The sequence below is a fragment of the Ochotona curzoniae genome, unplaced genomic scaffold, assembly GCF_017591425.1.
Source record: "Ochotona curzoniae isolate NIBS_2020 unplaced genomic scaffold, NIBS_Ocur_1.0 contig_523, whole genome shotgun sequence".
Taxonomy (NCBI): Eukaryota; Metazoa; Chordata; class Mammalia; order Lagomorpha; family Ochotonidae; genus Ochotona; species Ochotona curzoniae.
In genome coordinates, this window is record NW_024466459.1 from 10,137,592 (window position 1) to 10,160,798 (window position 23,207).

The 23,207-nt window shown below is 65.0% G+C and overlaps 2 protein-coding genes across 5 annotated transcripts; one reads left to right on the plus strand and one right to left on the minus strand.

Annotated features, from left to right (window-relative positions):
- Positions 1-77: 77 nt before the first annotated feature.
- On the plus strand, positions 78-1,313 carry CENPX (centromere protein X). 3 transcript variants are annotated; one of them, XM_040989750.1, is made up of 5 exons: positions 78-193; positions 464-515; positions 608-661; positions 888-976; positions 1,055-1,166. In XM_040989750.1, exons 1-5 carry the CDS (start codon positions 164-166, stop codon positions 1,067-1,069), a joined length of 240 nt encoding a protein of 79 aa, XP_040845684.1. In that variant the 5' UTR covers positions 78-163; the 3' UTR covers positions 1,070-1,166. The 3 variants fall into 3 exon arrangements, with proteins under 3 accessions (XP_040845684.1, XP_040845683.1, XP_040845682.1); XM_040989748.1 differs by having other exon boundaries at positions 84-193; positions 1,039-1,313; XM_040989749.1 differs by lacking the exon at positions 608-661 and having other exon boundaries at positions 79-193; positions 1,039-1,313.
- Positions 1,286-22,205, minus strand: ASPSCR1 (ASPSCR1 tether for SLC2A4, UBX domain containing). Of its 2 annotated transcripts, none has more exons than XM_040989745.1 (16): positions 22,092-22,205; positions 19,817-19,872; positions 17,540-17,654; positions 14,246-14,346; positions 11,435-11,492; positions 10,526-10,599; positions 9,942-10,347; positions 4,649-4,788; positions 4,434-4,515; positions 3,960-4,026; positions 3,816-3,878; positions 3,648-3,700; positions 2,143-2,194; positions 1,833-1,902; positions 1,643-1,766; positions 1,286-1,536 (listed from the first exon to the last, which is right to left on the minus strand). In XM_040989745.1, the coding sequence occupies exons 1-16, from the start codon at positions 22,188-22,190 to the stop codon at positions 1,333-1,335; spliced, it is 1,764 nt and encodes a 587-aa protein (XP_040845679.1). In that variant the 5' UTR covers positions 22,191-22,205; the 3' UTR covers positions 1,286-1,332. The 2 variants fall into 2 exon arrangements, with proteins under 2 accessions (XP_040845679.1, XP_040845681.1); XM_040989747.1 differs by having other exon boundaries at positions 1,444-1,536; positions 1,618-1,766.
- Between the last annotated feature and the right edge of the window lie 1,002 nt (positions 22,206-23,207).

Genomic DNA, 23,207 nt, shown 5'->3' on the forward strand with positions numbered 1-23,207 from the left:
AGGCCTCGCGCAGGGGCTCGCCGGCTCATTGGCTGGAGGTGGGGGCGAGGCGGGTCTATGGAGCGCGCGCTCCGGGCTCATTGGCCAGCGGCCCGGGGAGGCGAGCTCTGGAAGGCAGGCTCCGCCTCATTGGCCGGGAAGTCGGAGGCGCGAGGCGGCGGCCATGGAAGGGTCCGACACGGGCTTCCGGAAGGTGAGGACTGCAGGAGCTGCGGGATCTGTGGGGTCTGTGGGGTGAGGCGGGGGCTGCGGGTGCGGTGGGGGCTGCGGGGTCTGAGGTCTGGGGGTCTGTGGGGTGAGGCGGGAGCTGCGGGTGCGGTGGGAGCTGCGGGGTCTGTGGGGTCTGTTGGAAGCTGCGGGGTCTGTGGGGCCTGCGGGGTGAGGCGGGGGCAGCGGGGAGGAGGGCGGGCGGGGACAGTGCGGCTGCCCCGCGCCTGCAAGCGCCGACCCCTCCTCCCCTCAGGAGCTGGTGAGCAAGCTGCTGCACCTGCACTTCAGGGACGACAAGACCCGAGGTGCGTGGCCTGGGTGTGCGGGGAGTGTTGGGGGTGCGGGGAGTGTTGGGGGGCCCGGCCGGCCACGCCCGCTGAGCCCGCTCCCCCTGCAGTGGGCGCGGACGCATTGCAGCTGACGGCTGAGCTGCTGAGGGTCTTCGTAGTGGGTGAGTGCCAGCACCCAGTGGGACCCTGCACAAGCATCCACACCCACTCGGCCCATCTCTCACCATGTCCCCCAAAACCCTCCGGCAGGCGCTGCCGGAGAGCTTCGTGGTGGGGGCCCCAGGCAGCCCCCCACCTCCCCAGCATCTCCTGGATTCAGCAGGCCCAAGAGGATGGGTGGGGGACCCCGGGCAGCCCCCCACCTCCCCAGCCCCTGTGTCTCGGCAGAGGCGGCCGTCCGTGGGGTGCGTCAGGCCCAGGCGGAGGACGTGGCCCAGGTGGACGTGGAGCAGCTGGAAAAGGTGCTGCCGCAGCTGGTATGTAGGGTGCCAGGTATGGGGTGCACCCATGGGTGGCGTGGTGCTCGCCCCACACTGAGATCTGCTCCCCCACAGCTCCTGGACTTCTAGGGGTACACTGGACCAGTCCACTGAAGCCAGCCAGCGAGCCCACCAGTGCACAGCCCATCCTCCAGCCGGTGACCATGGGACACAGTGGTCAGCCCACAGGGCTCCCAGGCTGGCAGATGCTGGAGGAAAGGCCAGGCCCCCCAGTCCAGGCACTGGTGGCCTGTGGCCATGTGGCATCCCCTCAGTGACTTTGCCCAGCTGTGGGTTGACTCTTGTTTGGTGGCAATAAACCAGACGTCAGACACGCGTGCTCTGACTCCCACTCAGCCCATCTCGCTGCCGCCCTCACAGCCTCGAGTGGACAGTGCCCGCCGGGCCAGGGAGGCCGCTTGCCTGCGCTGCCCTTGTCTGGGGCCACAGACGACAGGAAGCTTGCAGAGAAGCGTGGCTTTATTCTGGCTCGGGCGGGGTGGGGTCCTGGGGTCCAGGGCAGGCTCCCACAGCTGGCCGCTCTCACCTCTTGCCGGCTGCAGGGCAGACGCACGGATGTCACAGGGCTCATGCTCCCTCCCCCTACCCGGCTGCCCCCGACTCCCCGGCAGAGGCACCTGGCAGCTTCAGCCACTTGGGCACCTTGTCCAGGCTCCTCACAGGCTGGGCCATCCCTACGGCGGGCTCGGGGGGCTCTGGGGCCCCCTCGTCAGCGGCTGGAAGGGCTGCCGGTGGGGGTGGGGACCCGGCAGACCTGGACATGCACCTGAGAGCGAGGGGAGGTTAGGAGCGGGTGCCAGATTGGGGAGCCCCGCCCCCTTGCCACACGTACCTGGCCACCAGCATGTCAGCCGCAGACGGAGGCACACTCTGCTCCAGCAGCCTGGGCTCCAGGTAGACAGCTGCCCAAAGCCAAGGCCAGCTCAGGAGGACACACCCCACGTCCCACACCCCTGACCGCCCGGTTAGGTATGGGAGGGTCTGCAGGGACGAGGCCAGCTCACTCCCTGGCCACTCAGTTAGTGTGGGAGGGTCTGCAGGGGCGAGGCCAGCTCACTCCCTGGCCACTCAGTGTGGGAGGGTCTGCAGGGGCAAGGCCAGCTCACTCCCTGGCCACTCAGGTGTGGGTGGGGCCAGCTCACCTGTTGGCTCTTGCGCCCCAAAGTGCACGAGGGCAGCGGGGAAGAGGTCTGCCTGCAAGGAAAGGGCACTCAGGGGTTCCCAGCTTCTAAGGGCCTCACCCTGGCCCCCTGAGAGCCGGCGACCTGCAGAGGGGCTGGAACACCCAGCCTGCCCCCTGAAGCACACAGGGCTGTGGCCAGGGTTACCCTCACTCTCCAGGTGAGGGGAGATGGTTGCCACAGGAGGGGCCATCGGTCAGGAGCTGTCATGGGGGCAGGTAGGGCAGCCACCCCATTCCCAGCTGTGTTCCCTGGCGGGCAGTGAACCCTGAGGCCGTGTCACGGCTGGGGGCCCCAGGAGGCCTGCCCGGTGCCACAGGCTGGGGAACAGCGGTGACCGACAGGGCAGGCCCAGGAAGCCCACTGCCTCTGCTCTCGCCTCCGCAAGCTGGACATCTGGGCCAGGGGAGAAGGGACCTGAGCTGTGCCCTGCCCCCGAGCAGGACATCTCGGGGCCAGGGCTGGGGAGGAGGGGGTGGCCCCAGTGCTGCAGAGGGCAGTGTAAAGCCTGGGCACTGCCCAGGAAGTGTCTGCCCATATCACCTCCCTAGCCACTGTCCAGCCCAACTGCCAAGAAGGTCTTCCACAGGCCACTCTCCCCTGCCCGTATCCCAGACTGCAAGGTGCATGGGCCCAGATGGCCACAGGCAGAGCACACAGGCTAGGGGCTTGGCCTGAGCTGTGTCCCTGGAACCCAGGCTCTCAGAGGGTGGGCAGAGCCAGGGCCCTGCCTGCAGCAGACCCTGGCTCTGCAGCCCCACAAGGCAGGCAAGAAATGGGGGGCTAGAGGCAACAGCTCCAGGGGATGAGGGCCCATCTGCAGGACCACATGGGGAAGCCTGGGTCCCCGAGCAGCAGCACCACACTCACTCCAGGGGTGGCCAGGGCAGCCAGCAAGACAGGCCTCCACTGCCACCCCCGGGAAGCTTGTCCTTGGGGACAGGGAGCAGAGAAGTGGGGGACCCTGAGGAGTACCTGTGCCAGGGCTGCAGGCAAGGTGGGGGGCAGGGCCCTCTGTGCCTGTGCCCTTTGGCTCCTAGCACCCCGCCCACATTGCTACTTGCTGCCATGGGCTGGCCCAGACTACAGCCATGAGCAGCTCTGCCAGACTTGGAAGTCGGCGGCTCACTCTACTTCCTTCCCCCTGTCGTCCCCCCTGCTCACGAGGCCCTGAGCTGACAGATTAGAGGAGATGGCTGCAGCCTGACTCCGTGGGGCCTCCTGCCCAGGGTGGCCAGCCTGAGCCCAGCGAGTCCTCCAGAACAGGCAGCTGGGGGGTGAGGGGTACCCTAGCCCCTCCTGGGGCTGGACTGGCCTCTGCAGAGGTGACTCTGAGGCCAGTGGGCTAGGAGGCCCGGATTGGTGCCAACATGGCATCCTGGGCCTCCCAGCCAACAGTGCCTCCTTTCCTGCCAGCGGCCCAGTGGCCAGGAGCCCTGGAGGCCCCAGCTCAGGCCGGGCCATACCTGGAACAGTGTGAGCGTGTGGTCATCCAGGACCGTCTTCGGAGGGGCAATAACTGTGGAGAGGCCAACCGCTCCTTCAGGAGGTGCCCACGCCGGCGGGCACCCGTGGCCTGGGTGCCCACGCCCCTCCCTGGGCAGCCCCAGTGGGAAGGGCGGGGTGACACTCACACAGGTGGAACGGCAGCTCGGGGTTCCCTAGATGGTGCCTCACAAACTCCTGCAAATCTCCAACTGCACAAGAGGGGCGTGCTCAGGTTAGGGTGCCACCCCACGGCCGGCCCCGCGCGGCCCCTCCACTCCCCTCGCACTTGCCTGTCTCATTGGGGCGGAAGAAACCTTGCAGGATGTAGCGGTCCGGGAACAGGACCCTCACAGCCACCTGGAGCAGACAATGGGCCGGTAAGGGGGTGGCCGTGCCCACTGCTCCACGTCCCACCTGCTTCCGGAGCCGAGAGGGCCGCAGATGAGGCCCAGGCTGCTGGCCTGGCCCCATGTGGTGGGCATCTTGGGCGCAAACCAGCAGATGAACATTTTGTACCCGTCTTCCTGCCATGCCGCCTCTCCCACACACGGCGCGGCCATCTGCAGCACTGCTTAACCGACCAGAGTGCCAGGCCCACCCGAGCCCACCTCTCTGTGACACACGCCTAGGAGACATGGACGGAGGGCCCAGCTCCAGTGGATATGGTGGCATGTGGCACGTGCGTCTGAGTAGGGACCCATCCTGCCCCTCTGCCTTTGCGAGGGCCAGCTGGGATATGTCCCTGGCATAGCCCTCGGATGCACCTTCGGGTAGCGCTCCAACTTCTCCTTCATCCGGGCCTCCCTGTAGGCCTTGGTCACCAAGGGGGCTTCTTCCAGGCGCTTCCTACAGTGGGGAAGGGGGACAGGTCCAGGGCTCCTGTCAGGGCAACCCCTTGCAGTCCCCACACCTACCACCACAGTACCCGAGGCAGGCAGAGTGGGAAATGGCACGTGGGGCAGACGGGCTGGGCACCCACCGCTCATTCTTGAGCTGTGCCAGGCGCCTCCGGACATCATCCACCGTCACCTCAAAGAACTCGTCGGGCAGCTCGGCAGGCCAGGCCTGCAGCAGTTCCTCCAGGTCTGGGTGGTACACCACGGCATCCCGGTCCACGGGCTGGGGGTGCAGGGGCCAGGGCTGGGATCACCAGGGCCCGTCCACACTCAGGAGGAGGGCCCTGGCTGTCCAGGGCTGGAAGGGCAAGGGCAGCAGGGCCCTTCCCTGGCACTGCTTCGACCTTGGAGGGGGCTTCTAAGGGGCGGGGGCCACTCCCCAGAAGGGTTGTAATGACCACAACCCAGGCCCATTGTCCCAGCTGGCGTTACCCCTCCTACCACCAGGACCCCTTCCCTCTGCCCACCCGGGGACACAGGAAGGGACGTGTCACTCCTAACTGGCATCAACAGCAACGAAAATCACAAGGCAGGGCCCCTCCGCCTGTGGTGCCCCAGGGGCTGGACACCTCCTTTAGGCTGAGGCCAATGCCACCCTGCCAAGCCAGGCTGGCCGAGGCGTCCTGCTGGCCACAGGGCCTCCTTCACAGGAGGGCAAACCAGGGCTGCAAAGCTTTCCCAGCCCTCCGGAGCCCAGCCCACTGCCCGGGGGACCCTGGCACACGGCTGACAGGCGTCCACAGGATCAACCGTGACAAAACAGGTTCTGCTTGTCCACTCAGCACCTGCTGGTGCCTCCACGCCTAGGGCAGCAGCACCACAGGTGGCCGGCCAAGGCCCCCCACTGTCCCACACAGCCTCCAGGCTGCGCCCCACAGCTGAGGTGCCCACATTCCAGCAGTGCCAGAGCCTACCACAGCTCCCAGGGGAGGGCCAGGGCAGGATGGCTGCCCAGACACGGGTCAGAGGGGGCAGCGGCCAGCTCAGCACTCTCCCAGGCACTTCCAAGGACCCACAAGTGAGGTCACCAGGCCTCCAGGACGGAACACCACAGTAGCTGCAGCCAACGTGACCCCTGATCCAAGATCCAGCCTCTGGCCTCCTTCCACTCTGCCCCCCACAAGGGCCCCCAGGGTGGGGCTGGGTGCCCCAAATGACAGAGAAGAGCTGGGGCAGGATGTGCCCTAGAGCTTGCTCGGGATGGAAACAGGCCTGGGAAGCGAGCAGGCCCACAGCAGGTGACCCAGCCAGGGCGCAGGTTCCAGGAACACAGTAGCTGGCATGCTCCCCAGGCTCCTCACGCCCCTCGCTCTGGGAGACTGACTGCACGGGATGGGCAGCACACCGTCAGGGGCACACATGTACGTCCACTTCACGCGGCATGTGCCTACAACACACCCCCATGTTGCCTGGGAGGTGTCTGGGGGTGTCTGCTGGAAGAGACCCGGCCCTGCCCACAGCACCTTGGCGGCTCTCTGGGGGCCGCTGCTCAAGGCAACGGTGCTGACCCAGCCCAGGCTGGAACCGCTCCCAGTGCCCCAGGGGCCTCTGTCTCACTGGGCGGGGCTGGGCAGAGCCCCTGCGCCCTCAGCGTCCAATATGGCCCCTATGAGCTGGCCCACACTGTGTACTGGGCTCAGCTTCAAATCCGGGCCAGGAAGCGGCTGGGGGCTCCCAGGGACCCGAGCCTGGGTGGCCTTGGCGTCCCCCGGGGCCCATGTCTCGGTAGCAGCCTCCTCCAGGGCAGTGGTGCCAAGCCAGGATCTGACCGCTGGCCTGTGTGGGTAAGCCTGCAGAGGCCTCCACGGAACCCTGGGGAATGGGCTGGAGGTGGACATAGCCTTCTAAGGCCAGGCAGACCCAAGGGACAGGGGACCACAGGCTTGCCAGCAGCCAGCAGATTCGGTGGCCCTTGACGGCAGCCACCTAGAGCCAGGGCCGGGGTGTGGGAGGCGCTGGGGAGGCCCTGGGAGCAGCAGGCGTCCAGCTGGAAGGCGGCTGCAGGCTCTGTACACCCGGCCAGCGAGGGCTAGTCACCAGGGAGCCTGTCCCATCCCGGCCGTGATGACGCACACGGAGACAACACAGAGGATACTCAGAGGTTAGTCCAGCTCAGACTTTCCAGGGTTTCTGTCCCCACCTCTCACAGCAGAGGCCCCGCCTGGCACCCAGGGCCTGCAGACCTAGGGGAGTCAGGGAAGGCTGTGCACGGGCCCCCACCCAGGCCACACCAGGCCCCCCACAGTCCCACAGCTTGCTCCAGATGTTGGCAGGGGAGGCACACAGCCGCCACCCTGAAACGTTCCACCCAGGCTCCAGCACCCCTTGAGCCAGACTAAACTGCACAAGTAACGTGTGGGCCCACTCCAGGCATCCACGGCTCGGGCAGGGGAGGGCAGCTGCTGCAGGCTCCCCCTGGACACTCACCACTCATTCCCAGGCTGTGGCCTCACGCCCCGGGTGCACCGCACACCAACCACGTGCCAGTCCCCCGCAGGACACTGACACGCTGATGGGCACCCCGCTTCTCTCACAGCTCACAGCCTTGCCTGCACAGTAACTTGCTGACGGGTCCCAAAGCTTCGCAACCACAACACCCACCAGACTCTGCTGGGCCCAGGGCCCGTTCGCTCACCCCCTGGCCTGGCCAGCAGGAGGGCAGGCCCAGGGCCCACTGGCTGCCGCGGGCAGGGCGTGGGTACAGTCACCCCAAGAAGGGCCAGGGACCAGGGGCCTTTGATCAGGGGCAGCCACAGGCGTGGGGGTGTCTGCCGGGAGCAGCCTCCTGGGCGGTACAGGAACTTCAAAGCCGGGGGCAGGGGGCGCCGGGTGCCGCTCGCCGGCACAGCACCTTCTAATAATTAATGCCTGACTTCAAAGGCAGCCAGCAGCCGCCTGCAAGCCGCCCGGCCCGTGAGGACCTGCCTGGATTTCATCCTGTCTCTATTCAATCCAAAACCACACACGGGCACAGCATTAATGGGAGCCCGGAGACTTGCTGATCACCAAAGGGCCCCTTTGAAGTTCCCCTCCCCCTCCGAAGGACTCCACAGGGACACAGAGCAGACGGGCCGCGCCCCTGGGGGTGCTGCTGTCAGCCGGGCAGCGGCTGCTCCACCGCCGCCAATCAGCTATCCCGGCGCTAGATGAAAGGCCCCAGCGGGGCGGAGGCCCAGGCAGCCCCGGGCAGCCCCGGGACCCTGACACGCACCACGCCAGGAGCCTTCAGCTTTCCCAGTCCCCTCCAACCACGGGTCCCAGGAAGCCCTGGGGGAAAGGGCTGTGACGGGCGACCCGGCTCCAGGGACCTGGGTCAGGCACGCGGCCCCACTCACTCACCTGCTGGACAGCGGTCAGGGCTCAGAGGCAGGAAGGCAGCGACCACTCCTGCTATGGGCAGACCTGCCCACCCTCTCAGGCAGGTGAGCTTCGCCAGAAACGGCCAGACCTTGGGACCACGTGACTAGCATGCTGACCTCAGAACCAAGCGATGGACATGGCCACACAACTGGCGCCCTGACCCAGCACTCCAGTACTGTGACCACTCCAACGCTGACCACGCAGGTGCCTGGGCACCGGGCCACTGTTCTGACACTGAGTCCGGCCTTCATCCTCCTACACCACGGCCCCCCGCACGCCCCCCGCACGCCCCGGGAGCCCTGCTGGAGCCCTCAAGTCCCAGGGCGGAGCACAGGAGCAAGGCCATCTGCCAGGCTTCCTCAGCTGTGAGGAGCTGTGGGGGCTCCAGCCACTCAGCAGCCACCCAACGTTGCCACAGGGGCAGGGGGAGCAGATGTGAAAATACAGTCACCCAGAAAGGCAGAATCCCCCCAAAAGCAACAATCTTTTCACAGTAAGAACATGCAGACCCCAAAACAAAGTTTCTCCGGGACAGAAGGGTCACCTTACTTCAAACACCTAAGGTAGAAGAAAGACCCTGAGATGCAGGGGGACCCTGAGGTGTGGGACAAGACCCCGAGGTGTGTAGGGGAGACCCCAAGGTGCCCCTGCCTCTCCCTGCTGTCCCTCCCTGGTTGCCACTAGGCTGCAGGGAGCACTGACAGCCAGAGGCCAGCACTGGGATGGACTCCCCACTGAAAGGCCAAGTTCAGAGTGGACCTGCACCTGAGGAGACAGCATGGTTGCCACAAAGGACCCAGCATGGCACATGACAGCAGGGACAGTGCCCCTCCCCTGCAGGCCACTGCCAGTGTCACCCTGCCCCCCAAGCTGGGAGAGAGGCGACTACAACGAACACTGGCCATGCCTTGTCACCCTAACCTGGGCCCCTCGGGGTGGGGATGCAGGAAGGCGTCAAGAACACTCCCGGCCGCACACCGACAGGGCAGGCTCAGCTCCCAGCCACATGCTGCCCCCAGCGTCCTGAGCGTCAGCCTAGTGGGATCCTCCCTGACCTAGGACTCCTCCCCAAGGACGTGCCCTCTGTGCCAACAGGGCAGCACAACTCGCCCTCGGACAGCTCACGGGATGCCCACAGTGCCGCCAACAGCAAGGAAAGTGCCCACGTGGTCAGGAGGCCCCAGGCGGGAACAGGGGCCGAGCTCACCAAGGTGCAGGACCCCGCGATCACCTCAGGGGCCAGGCCAAGGAGGAACGGTGGCAAGCAGCAATGCAGGCAGCAGCTGTGGCCTTGGGGCCACCACAGCCGCACCGTCTGAGAAACCAGAGGCCTAAAGAACTAAGCCTCAAGCCCCGGTGGGACAGAGCACACCGGCCGTGCCAGCAAGAACCAACTGCAGAGGGCCCAGAGCACGGGCCTCTCCAGCAGCCCCAGCCCGCAGGCCAGTCACTGGCCAGCGGGACAACAGAGGGAACCCAGGACGGACGCTGATGTGCTGGGACGTGGGGAGCCTGCCTGGCTGGACCACCCCTCAGAGTGGGGTCCCTGCTCCTAGGAGTGGCACCCCATCTGCCCCTTTCCAGGCTAGGAATCAGAGAAGCGGGAGGGTGGGGACCCCCAGGCCAGCACAAGCTGGGTACACACGAGCCAAGTTTGACAGTAACAGTCAACGGGCTCCAGAAGGACCCAGAAGCACACAGGATTTGGTGTGAACTGTTCTCCAGGGTCCCCTCCGGTGGGACCTTACCGCCTAGCCCAGGAGCTGCCATCTGCTCCTGGCGATGACACCCATACCATGATGTGCCCAGCCCAGCCCAAGCAGTCCCTGGCCACAGGGGCCCACCTCGGTGCACCCAGCACTCTCCCCAGCAGCACTGAAGGGAGCGGGCAGCTGCACTTGCTGCCTGCCCCAGGACGCCTGGCTAGGGCTAAGCACGGCACGGAGCGGTCAGCGGACCCTGCCCTGAGCAGGAGGAGACGCGCCCATCCCCTCGACCCCCACAGCCGCTCCTCACCGGCTCTGGCTGCGGCTCCTCACCGGGCCTGGACTTCTTGGGCTTGGAGGGGCCCCCGGGACTGGAGGCCTTGGGCAGCTTGGCTGAAGGTGATGTCACAGTCCTTCCAGAACAGGAAGGGCCCCCCAGCCGCTGCCCCCCGCCAGAGAAAGGCACAAAGGCACCAGGGCTGGGCTCCTCGGGGCCCTGCTTGGTCTGAGCGTCCGCCAGCTTCGGGCCATGTGTGTGGCCGGCCCCTGCGGCTCCTGTGTCCTCCTGACGGCTCAGGTCTCCCCGGTTCAGCTCCCCAGAGTCCAAGGGAGGGAGGGGATTGCTGGCTTCCTGGTCCGCTGGACTTCCTGGGGCCTTGCTCCTCGTGGCCCCGGGCTGTGGCCTGCCCTCAGTGTCACACCGCTTCATGACAAACCTGCAGGAGAGGGGGTGTAGACCCTAGGGATCTGCCACCATGGCCCTCCCTCTGCCCTGGGAAGCCACATCCCTGCAGTGGCTGGGCTCAGGCCCCTGGTCTGTGGTCAGAGCTGGGTGTCCCCCGGCCCCCTTCCGGCTCAAAGGCCATGGCTAGGCCAGACAGTAGTGCCACCTACCTGACAGTGGCACTGCCTCCTGAGAGGCCCAGCGACTGCAGTGTGGTACTGCGCAGGGCGGCCGCGCCAGTTACCTGCAGGACAGGTGACAGGATGGCACCCCCAGCTGAACCGGACCCTGGTGACCAGAGCCCCATCCAGCACCCACCCCAGCCGGCCTCCTGGGTGCAGAGCCCTGCCAGCAGGGAGCTGAGCCCCAGGGTCCCAGGTGCTAAGGCCAGGCTCTGGGGCCACCATGAAAGGTGTCCACCCAGCCAGGCCTGGGTTCCCAGCTCTGCTTGCCCAGCCATGCCCATGTCCTAGTACCCGTGGCCACCGGCCAGAGAGCTGCACGGGCAGTCTGGCCTCCCGATACCAAGTCAGGGCGACGGATCTGGCACTGACCGACCATTCAAGGAGCGCCTGCAGAGGGGAAAAATCCCTTGGGTCTGGCCATGCACCAACAGTGGGACCCATGGCTCTGGGAGTGGACACTGCTGAGCCACATCCCTCGCGGCCCTGGCGTGGGAACTCCACCTGGCGGCCAGGCAGGGCGCTGGGCCAGGGTGGAACAACAGGCCCCTGTGCCGCTGGGCGCGCGGAGGGTCCCGTGGAGGGCGCGGCCATGGCGGCAGGCCCCCGCGCCAGGCCCTCTGCCCGCGCCCGCTGCACTCGGCTGTGAGCAAGATCAAAACGCACAGCAAAGCAAATATTTACTGAAACGAAACCACTTTTGTGACTCTCGAGCTCTGAGAGAAGCTGAAAAAACAAACAGGGCGCTCGGCGGCTAGGCGGCAGAGACGGCCGCTCCACTTTTTCCATGGAAAGCCTCAGGGCCCCAGCCTCTGCTTTGAAGCCGGGCCGAGGGGCGCGGATTTTCCAGGTCGGAAAGTGGGCTGGGCTGGGGGTGGGGGAGGTGGCGGCACCTACCTCATCCCTCATGGAAACACAGACCGGAGTTGCCTCGCCCGGCTGCTGCAGGCACTCCCTGGGGGAGCAAAGGGGTCGGGAAAGCCCAGGTCACCCAGGCCACCCCTGCACAACCAGTGGGGTACCCCATCCCCACCCCCGGCCTTAAATCTTCAACTAAAATGAGTCCCAGAGGGTCACGATCCCGGTACCCCAGGACCAGCCACTGAGGGCACCCCGGGCAATAAGCCAGTTCCCAGGGCTGAGTGGGGGTCTCCACCTTCCTCCCGGGCCTGGGCACTGCCAGCGACACCAGCTCCCAGGTTCTAAACGGGCAGCAGTTCCACGTGCTCGCTCCTGGTGCTACAACCAGGGCGTCCGGACAAGGCACTGCCCCATGGCCGCGCCCCTTCTACACAGATGGACCCTCCCTGGATCACACACCCTTGGGGTCCCCAGGGGCCACGGGCCACAGCCCACAATGCATCAGCAAGCCACGGGCGGCTGGGAGTCACCAGGCATGGGACGCGATTGCACAGGTGACAGCAGACACGGGGAGGCAGCTGGCGGCTCCCTGGACACCTGCAGTCCCTCCGGCCTTCGCCCCCAGCTGGCCATGGCCCATGCTTACCAGCAACGGGGCAGCAACATGGTTAACCACAGACACAACCAGGGATCTCCCAGGGGGCCAGAGCTAACCACCCTCCATGGGACCCCAACCCAAGGCGGGGAACAGGCGACTGCCCTCCACACACGCCCGCATACCAGTGAGCACCAGGTGCTGCCCAGGTACTCCTCAGTGCCCTCCTCTGAGCCTCAGCCCCGCCACCCAAGCCTAGGGGCCCGTCCAGAGCACCTCACCCCCCTGAGCCTGTGGGGGTCCACCCAGAGAACCCCTCCCCCAACCCTAACAGGGGCCCACCCAGAGCACCCCACCCCTGAGCCTGTGGGGCCCACCCAGAGCACCCCACCCCCTGAATCTGTGGGGACCCACCCGGAGCACCCCCACCCTGAGCCTGTGGGGCCCACCCGGAGCACCCCACCCCGAGCCTGTGGGGACCCACCCAGAGCACCCCCACCCTGAGCCTGTGCGGACCCACCCGGAGCACCCCACCCCCTGAGCCTGTGGGGACTCAACCAGAGCACCCACACCCTGCCTGGGTTTATCCCATCTCCACAGAAGCGTCAAGGAGCAGGGTCTGACGGAGTATGGGCCTGGGGTACCCGTCCACCTGGTGGTTTGACAAGACTCCAGGAAGGGCAGTGCCAGAGGTCAGCGCCCAGGGCCCTCTGCCTGAGCAGGTGGTGAGGCAAATACAATTGGAAAAGGGCTGGGGTGAGGGACGGGAAGGATCTTCTCCCACACAACCCTGGGTTCTGTGGGCAGCTCTCCGAGACGGGCAGCTAATTCAACCAATCAGCCGAGCTGCCTTCACCTCTTCCCTCCTGTGGGTGGTGCATGTGGCTGACAGGGTACTCCCGGCAGCCAGTGGGCCCCCAGTGATGGTCAGGGCTGGGCCACATCTGCTGGGATGCCCCCCAACTGCCCCAGAAGAAACTGGGGAGCCACTGCTATGTCCTGGGGTTCCCAAAGCTGCCCCGGCCTTCCTCATACCATCACCTCACATGGGCCCCACAGGGACCCAGCATCCAGCATCATGGACACATGCCCTCCCGGGACCTGACCCAGGGCAGTGCAGCTCAGCCAGGGCATCCCCACATGAGGGAGCAGCTGGGGGTGGGCAGCAGCCTGCCATAGACCCAAGCTCTGTCCATGACAGGAACACTGGGTGCCCACAGGAGTCCTGAGCCCAGAGCCAGGAAGGACCTGGTTCCAGACACCCACATGAGCAGCGGTGGACAGGGCTGCCACTCAGCGTGCACGCACACACAGCGAGGCTGCCAACGCGGCCCTGCCACATCCAACACCATCTGACAACTCCACAGTGGCATCCGGCTGTGGCAGCACAAATACATCTCCCCGATCCTAACTCACCTGCACCCTGCAACTAAAACGGACAGCGGACAGCACAGGGGTACAAGAACCCGCTGAGGGACAGCCAAGGGGTCAGGACCCCCTCAGGGACGGCCCGGGGTGCAAGGGTGCAGGACCCCCTCAGAGATGGCCCAGGGGTACAAGACTCCTCTCAGAGAGAGCCTAGGGTCCCAGGAGTGCACACTCCCCTCAGGGACAGCCCGAGGGCCCAGTGCCACCCCAGGTCTGCGCACAGCTCCCACCTCAGCTCCCAGAACCCCACAGGCCTGGGGTGTCTTGCTCAGATTCCTTCTGGGGAGTCGGCTCAGCTACTCCCAGCGCCTCCGCATTTCTCGGTAAGGCAGGTTTTGGGCCCACACACAGAACACCGGTGTGGAACCTGGCCCTGGGTGCCACAGTGGCTACCACTGATCCGCAGGCACCCCCTGGGGTCACTCTGAGGGTCTCCTGGCGCCCCACTCGCAGAGCACCGCCACTTCCCTCATGTCTCCACACATGCCAGCCAAGGGGGCCCCTGTGGCACGGGGCTCTGCCCTGGGTGGGCTCACACTCCCCCAGGAGCCCTCTCCAGGCTTGCAGGCTCTCTGGAGGGGCTGGGCTGCCCCTGCCTTGGTCCCCCGTCCTGCTGACACCCACACAGGCCCTCCTGGCTGGTCTGGAAGCAAAACGCCCATTCCACAACAGACATGGGCCAGCCTCTCCGAGCGGCATGACCACGTGGGGACTTCCTAGCTCAGCAGCCCTGCCCATCTGTCCAGAGAGCCCACAGGCGGGCCTGTCCAAGAAGATGCCCATCAGGTCCCCTCTGTGCCCCCAGCCCTGGGGCCAGCACTCACCTGGTGTGTGGAAAGTGGCACAGGAGCTCCCAGAGGGTCTGGCCCACGCAGAAGGTTCCCTGGAGCCTCGAGCCATCCTCCAGCTGCACGGCGATGCGGACCTGGGGCGAGGCAGGGGGCCTGGTAGGTGGGGTGGCCTCCTGCCCTGTCCGCAGCTGCCCACTGGCAGGTGGCATGTCCCTTGGTGCCCACTACTGATGCCCCGACACCATGAGCATGTGAGGCAGAGGCACCTGGGCCGTAGGCTGGAATGTCAGGTTCAGGTCCCGGCCTTGCCGTGGCTCCTGTTCCCTGCTAACAGGAAGGCCGACGGCAGGTGAAGGCTCAGGGTGCCCGTGGTGTGGTCGCAGGTGCGTGGCCAGTCACGTGGTAGGCACGGACAGAGCCTTGGTTGCCAACTTGGGAAGTAATCCAGAGGGCGGGAGCTATCTCGGACTCTCAGCTAATCCTTTTCTTTGGTAGAGATTTATTTATTTTTATTGGAAAGTCAGATTTACAGAGACAAGAAAAGGCAGAGGAAGATGTTCCATCCGCAGGTTCACTCCCCAAGTGGTCACAATGTCCAGAGCTGGCCGATCCAAAGCCAGGTGCCAGGAGCTCCCTCCAGGTCTCCCACGCGGGTGCAGGGTCCCAAGGCTTTGGGCTGTCCTCGACTGCTTTCCCAGGCCACAAGCAGGGAGCAGGATGGGAAGCGGGGCTGCCGGGACACAAGTTGGTGTCCGTATGGGATCCCGGCGTGTACAAGGTGAGGACTTAAGCCATTGAGCCATGGGGCCCTCAAGTCAACTAATTTTTATAAAAAGATTTTTGAAAACTGTATTTCCAGTTACCTAAAGTACATTAAAAGGATTTCTAAACGAACATTCCCCTAGAGGAGCACAGAACTGTGAGTCAGCTGAACTCTTCGTGTTGCTCCCCAATTCCCCATCCCTCCACAAAGGAACAGGCTCCAGGGAAGTGCTGCCCACCTGCCCGTCGAGGGCCACACCTGCCCACCAAGGGCCACCTGCCCACCTGCCCGCCAAGCATACCTGCATGCTCCACCAGCCCGCCGAGGGCCCACCTGCCCACCAAGGGCCACGCCTGCCCACCTGCCCACCTGCCAAGGGCCACATCTGCCCACCAAGGGCCACGCCTGCCCATCTGCCCACCTGCCATGGGCCCACCTGCCCACCGAGGGCCACGCCTGCCCACCTGCCCACCTGCCGAGGGCCACACCAGCCCGGCCGCCCACCAAAGGCCATGCCTGCCCATCTGCCCACCCACTGAGGGCCCACCTGCCCACCGAGGGCCACGCCTGCCCACCTGCCCACCTGCCGAGGGCCACACCAGCCCGGCCGCCCACCAAAGGCCATGCCTGCCCATCTGCCCACCCACTGAGGACCCACCTGCCCACCAAGGGCCACACCACCTGCCCACCAAGGGCCACGCCTGCCCATCTGCCCACCTGCCGAGGGCTACACCTGCCTACCAGCCTGCCGAGGGCCACGCCTGCCCACCAAGGGACACACCTGCCCACCTTCTGAGCCAGCCCACCCACCAAAGGCCAGCCCGGCCGACCTGTACGGCCAGGTTCTGAGCCCAGGTAGATCTTGCTTTTCTGGCCGCGGGCTGGATGTAGGCTCAGTACCCATGCTTCCTGGTAGGAAACTAAGTTCCCTGAGGTGGCAAGGGGAGGAACCTGACCCATGGAGGGCAGGAGCGCCCCCTGCATTGCCTCCACAGTGACACCCCACACCTGCAGAGTGAGCTATGCCAACCTCTCTCTCAGCATGTCCCAGCCCCTGCAGGCCTGGCACGAGAAGAGAACACAAAGCATTATGCCAGGGGACCTTCCCTCAGCACCCCTGGAGGCTGCAGTCCAGCAGCACACACTGCCCACCACCCCTGCACCACAGGAACCCCTGCAGGGCTCAGGGTTCCTTCTAGACAGCAGTTTAAGAATCTTAGCCACAGGGCCTGGCATGGTGGCCTATTGGCTAAATCCTACCCTTGAATGCACTGGGATCCCATGTGGGTACTGTTTGTGTCCCGGCAACCCCACTTCCCATCCAGCTCCCTGCCTGTGACCGGGAAAGCAGTCGAGCACAGTCCAAAGCCTTGGGACCCTGCACCCGTGTGGGAGACCTGGAGGAAGTTCCTGGCTCCGGATCAGCACAGCACCGGCTGTTGTGCTCACTTGGGGAGTGAATCATCGGACGGAAAATCTTCCTCTCTGTATATCTAACTTTGTAATAAAAAATAAATCTTAAAAAAACAAACATAAATAAATAAATAAATTTTAAAAAAAGCAAAAAGAATCCCAGCCACTGTGGAAACAACTGGCGCAGGGCAATGCCACCCTGCCTGCCTGTTACTGGCTGGACAGCTGTGGCCACGAGAGCTGCACCTCCCAGGAGCAGGTGGGCAGAGGGCTGCACTCTGCCGATGCATCCCCAGGCACCGACGCAGCCAGGACCGGGGGACGGCGTGCAGATCGCCCATGCGGGTGGCAGCACATGGGCACTCTGCACTGCTCCCCAGAGAGCTGCAAGTAGGAACGCGAGCGGGAAGGGGCTGTCCTACTGCCAGGCCACAGGCCCACCAGCCACAGGCCCACCAAGGCTGGAACCAGACGGGGCACAGGCCACAGGCCCACCAGCCACAGGCCCACCAAGGCTGGAACCAGGCGGGGCACAGGCCACAGGCCACAGTTAATGCTTCCACCTGCAACAACTAACTGAGGGACCCCGCAAATTTCCAAAGCCTACCAGCTATTGGGAATGGGTGGCCCAGCAAGGCACCACATCCCACCCCACTTCTGAGGCAGCAGGCAGGGAGCGCCAGGCTCCTGGCGTCTGGACAGTGAAGCAGCAGAAGGCGGGGCTTTCTGTCTCCCTTCTCTCTGTAAATTTGCCTTTCAAATGAAAATAAATTATCTTTAAAAAAATGAAAGCTAGCAAGGTGCAATGGGGCTAACTCAGGGCTGGCTTCTGGGGAGCGGAGGGCGGCAGCCCAGCTACCCCTTTGGGCCAGGGCCAGGGCCACTTCGCCTGGCATGTACACAGTGTCTGAGGCGCTTGGACACTGTGACCCGAGACAGGCCACACAGCCTGCCACCACCCAAAAGCCGACACGATGAGTGCATGAAGGCAGGCCCCAGCCATGGCCACCGTGCCCCTCCCACTGACACTGCTGGCCACCACTGGCCATGCCCGACCCCCGGCTCACGCCAGTCTGACTCCTAACCTAACCCCCGCTCCTGCCCCCTCGACAGCAGCCAGCCTCCTCCATGCAGACTGCCAGTCACCCTACCGTGTTCTCTGGGCCCTCGCGGCTCCGTGAGACGGGCACCATCTCCAGCTTGGCATTGTTGGGGAGGTTGGCGAATCGCCACTGGAGAGAGAGGTCCAGCACGTTCCTCTGAAACCTGCAGACACACAAGGAAGCCACGCCTGTCCGGCCCGAGGAGCGAGTGGGCGGGGGCAGCGGGCAGCAGCATAGTCGCCAGGAGCCAGGGGCTGCTTCTTCAGACCCAGAGAGTCCCTGGGAGCCACGGACACAGACCAGAGACGCGGAGCTGGGAGCCATCGGCAGGCCTCCAGGGGGCTGTCCTAGAGGATGGCTCTGTCCGCCCCCGGGAGGGCTTGGCAGAGGCCTCCCTTCCGGTGGGCGGCCCGCAGCTGCATAGCACACCATGGCAGCCAGGAAGCAGCTGCAGCAGATCCTCGCGGGCACGCAGTGCTGTGGCCACGTCACTGCAGGGATGTGTCAGCTACCTGCCAACGCAGGACTGAGCCTGGGAGCAGCGGCTGATGGCCAAGAGCTTGGGTCCCTCCTCTCCCCCCCCAAGCAGGAGCTCCTGGCTCCTGGCTTCAGTCTGGCCCAGTCACAGCCGTTGAAGACACTCTGGGGAGTGAACCAGCAACGGGAAGGCCTCTTTGTCTCTCCTTCTCTAAGGATGCAGCACTGACACGGCATGTCAAGCCTCTGTCTAGCACACCAACCTCTCCTACAGGTGCCTACAGGTGTTCAAACCCCAGCTGCTCCACTTCCGATCCAGAAGTTACTGCATGTAAGAAGGCTAGAGGATGGCTGCAGGCCTGAGCCTCCGTACCCACATGGGCAGCCGGGAGAAGCTCCTGGCTCCTGGCTGCAGGCCACGTGGGAAGGGAAGAAGCACGTGGAAGAGCTGTGTGTCTCCTGTTCCTTGCTCTGACTATTCAGTAAAATCCTAAATAAATTGTACATTTTTATTTTTTTAAAAGATTTATTTGTTTTTATTGCAAAGTCAGATATACAGAGAGGAGGAGAGACAGAGGAAGATCTTCCGTCCAATGATTCACTCCCCAAGTGAACGCAACGGCTGGTGCTGTGCTGATCCTAAGCCGGGAACCAGGAACCTCTTTTCCAGGTCTCCCACACAAGTGCAGGGTCCCAAGGCTTTGGACTGTCCTCCACTGCTTTTCCTGGGATCCCGGCGCGTTCAAGGCGAGGACCTTAGCCACTAGGTCACACCACCAGGCCCAAATAGCACATTTTTAAAAAGCAGGCCCCAGCGTCATAGTTTAGCTTAGCACATGCAAGCCCTCCCCTTGCACATGCCGGGATCCCATATGGGCATCATTTCTAATCCCAGCAGCCCCGCTTCCCACCCAGCTCCCTGCCTGTGGCCTGGGAAAGCAGTCAAGGACGGCCCAAAGCCTTGGGACCCTGCACCCGCGTGGGAGACCTGGAGGAGGCTCCTGGCTCCTGGCTTTGGATCAGCTCAGCTCTGGACATCGTGGCCACTTGGGGAGTGAATCAATAGATGAAGATCTTCCTCTCTGTGTATCTGCCTTTCCAATAAAAACAAAATCTTAAAAAGGAAAAGTGATGTGCACTAGACTCCTGAGCTCTAATTTTTCTCTTCTGCTTGTCTAAGAGTCCGACAGAGCTCCAGCCCCCACCCTGCTCCTCGGCTGCCCGCGTCTGTCAGGGCCGTGCCCTCGGAAGCCCAAGCCCAGGCCTCACACGAGATGGCCAGTCAGGGCCGGGCACCGAACCAAACCTCCGTTTGAAGGACACAGGCACCTGCTGTCCTCACTCCCAGGCCAGGGGCCAGTCTCCTTAGCGATCACCCCAAGGAGGACTGGGGTGGGGGACCCGGCAGGAGAGAACAGGTCCACTTCAGGGAAAGCACCCCACAGTCTGGGCCCCGGGGGGCATAAAGGCACTGCAGGATGCCAGGTGGGTGTCAAGGGTAGGGCAGGAACCGTGAGGCTGAGGGAGGTACTGAGACCCCCACGGGTTCCATGCCAACACTTCACCTGGCCTACGGGACAACCAGCTAGTGGAGCTGGCACGGGCAGTCGCTCAAGGCTGACCGACTGGCTTCCGTAGCGGAAAGCCCTCCCTGGGCACCCCCACAACACCCTGAGCCAGGCTGGGAGAGCAAGATGGCCGGGCCCCTGAGGCAGGGGGCCATGAGGCCACCGTGACCACAAGCCTTTAAAGAAAACATGGGGTGGCCCCCACCGTGTGAGCTTGGGTCCCCCCGCGGGGGAAGGGAGAGCTGACCAGGGTCCCTCCAAGCCAGCGTCCCATACTCACTTGAGGTCGTACTCATTGGGATTGAAGTCCTGCCGTCGGCATGTGTCCTCCAGGACCTAGGGTGGGGGACAGACATGACCCCTCAGCAGCAGCCAGCCAGGGCAGAGCCAAGGTGTCAGCCAGTCGACTCGCAGGACAAACCCGCACCCAATGCCAGGCACCCCAACCTTTCACACTGCCCATTTTGTCCCTGCCTCATTGGGACCCCAGTCCAGCTGGCGCCCCAGTGGGTCCCAGGGTCCTAAATCTCGCAGACCTCTGCCAGGCTTGGGATGTCCCTCACGCCCACACAGGCGCCCTCTTCCCCAAGAGTCCTCCACACCCAGACGGGGGGTCAGCTGCGCACATTATCCACAGGGTCCCCAAGCAGTCAGGGTTCGGGAACACTCCATGGGGGTGGCCCGGCCCTAGGCAAAGTACAGCTGCTGACTCAGCAAAAACACTTCCCAGGGTGGGCAGGAAGGAACACTGGGCAAGGGGTGCACAGGGGGAGGGTGCAGGGCGCGGGGAGCACCCGGGGCAGAGGGCACAGTGCACTGAGGAGGGTGCGTAAAGTGGGCAGGGCAGGGCGCACGGAGGGGCGGGGCGTGGAGGTGCACTGAATGGGGTGCGTGGAGGGAAGGGGGGACACGGGGAGCAGGAGGCGCAGGAACAGGGCCCACACATGGCAAGGTGCACGGAGTTGTGGGGGTTGTACACATGGGGGGCACAGAGCAGAGGGCGCCAAGAACAGGAGAGCAGAGTGGGGGCGCATGGAGTGGGGGGCATAGAAGGGGTGCACACATGAGGGGGCACACAGAGGAGACACACACATAGACAGCAGCACAGGGAGCAGGGGGCACAAGGGGAGGAAGAACACACAGCGGGGCTCCACAGGGCCAGGGCAATACGAGGGCACATAGTGGGGGATGCAGGAGAACGTAGGGCCGCACAGAGAGGGGCGCACAGAGCGGGAGGAGGGGCATAAGGAATAGGGGAAACACACACCAGGGGTGCAGGGGGCGTGGAGGTGCACATGCAGCAGGGGCGCACAGAGCGGGAGGAGGGGCGTAAGGAATAGGGGCGCACTCTCAGGGTCCTACACTCAGAGCACACACTCAGGGCGCACACTCAGGGTCCTACACTCAGGGAGCACACTCAGGGGCGCACACTCAGGGTCCTACACTCAGGGAGCACACTCAAGGTGCCACACTCAGGGTCCCACACTCAGGGTCCTACACTCAGGGGGCACACTCAGGGCGCACACTCAGGGTCCCACACTCAGGGCGCACACTCAGGGTCCCACACTCAGGGCGCACACTCAGGGTCCCACACTCAGGGCGCACACTCAGGGTCCCACACGCAGGGGCGCACACTCAGGGGCGCACACTCAGGGTCCCACACTCAGGGCGCACACTCAGGGTCCTACACTCAGGGCGCACACTCAGGCTCCCACACTCAGGGTCCCACACTCAGGGCGCACACTCAGGGCGCACTCTCAGGGTCCTACACTCAGGCTCCCACACTCAGGGTCCCACACTCAGGGCGCACACTCAGGGTCCTACACTCAGGGTCCCACACTCAGGGGCGCACACTCAGGGTCCCACACTCAGGGCGCACACTCAGGGCGCACACTCAGGCTCCCACACTCAGGGCGCACACTCAGGGTCCCACACGCAGGGCGCACACTCAGGGTCCCACACTCAGGGCGCACATTCAGGGGCGCACACTCAGGGTCCTACACTCAGGGGTCCACACTCAGGGCGCACACTCAGGCTCCCACACTCAGGGGGCACACTCAGGGGCGCACACTCAGGCTCCCACACTCAGGGCGCACACTCAGGGTCCCACACGCAGGGCGCACACTCAGAGTCCCACACTCAGGGCACACACTCAGGGGTGCACACTCAGTCCCACACTCAGGGCGCACTCTCAGGGTCCTACACTCAGGGCGCACACTCAGGGACGCACACTCAGGGTCCCACACTCAGGGCGCACACTCAGGGTCCCACACTCAGGGGCGCACACTCAGGGTCCTACACTCAGGGGTCCACACTCAGGCCGCACACTCAGGGCGCACACTCAGGCTCCCACACTCAGGGTCCCACACTCGGGGAGTACCGGACGAGACACGCCCCCGGGACTTGAGGTGGGCGGGGCGACCGACGAAGTGCTCGCTCATTGGCTGGCCCGGGCGCCGCCCGCCAGAGCCCGCCCCGCCGCCCAGCCCGAAGCCCCGAGGCCAACCGCGGGGTCAGCGCACCCCGCCCGTCCGCCCGCCCGCCGGCAGCCGCACCTGCAGCAGCACAGTGCTTGGCGTCACCTTCACCGTGTGGCGCCGCCCGTTCGGGGCCAGCACCGACACCGCGGAGCCACCGCCTGCCGCGGCCGCCATCTTCCGCTCACGTGACCCGCGGCAACAGCCGGCGCTGTCTTCCGGGCCTGCAGGCCCCGCCCCCACACCCAGGCCCCGCCCCGACACCTCTGTCTTCCGGGCCCGCAGGCCCCGCCCCCACACCCAGGCCCCGCCCCGACACCTCTCTCTTCCGGGCCCGCAGGCCCCGCCCCCACACCCAGGCCCCGCCCCGACACCTCTCTCTTCCGGGCGCGCGGGCCCCGCCCCCGACGCGCTGGCCCCGCCCTGGCGCTCTCTTGGTCACGGGAGCGCGGCTTGCAGCCCCTGGACCCTGGTGGTCTTTGGAGGCCTTTGCTGGTCCTTGGTGGCCCCTGGTGGCCCTTGAAGGCCTCACGGCCCCGCTCTGCACGCTGCGGCGGGCAACCCCGGCCCCATGTTCCGGACCTGAAGTGGGGACCGCACCCTCTGGCTGGGGTAGCGGTTGAGCGAGCTGGGGCCCTATGGGACCATGGCGGCCTGGTCTGCACAGTCCCTGGAGCCCAGCCCAAGGCCTGGGGACCAACTCCCATCTCCCCTCGGCCCCCCAGCCCGTCTCCCCTCGGCCCCCTGGCCCGTCTCCCTGTGGGTCCCAGGCAGCAGATGGCTGGCCCAAGCTTTGCAGGTGCTGGCGTCCGCTCAGTGCTGGGAGATCTGAGCTCACAGGTGCTCACAGGCACCTGCCCAGTATTGAAGCAGGAGTCTGGGCCTCTGTTCCTCCCTCGGTGGACAGGCTCAGCACTGGATCTGCCTGGACCAGGTGTCTGGGAAGCAAAGCAAGGGTTGGAAATATGCTAGTCCTCAGTAACTCTTCCTGGCCCTGTGGTTCAGTGACTAAATCCTCACCTTGCAAGTGCCAGGATCCCATACAGGCGCTGGTTCAAGCCCCAGCTGCTCCACTTCCCATCAGCTCCCTGCTTGTGGCCTAGGAAAACGGACAAGGACAGCCGCAAACCTTGGGACCCTGCACCCTCGTGGGAGAACCGGAAGAGGATCCAGGCTCCTGGCTTCGGATTGGCA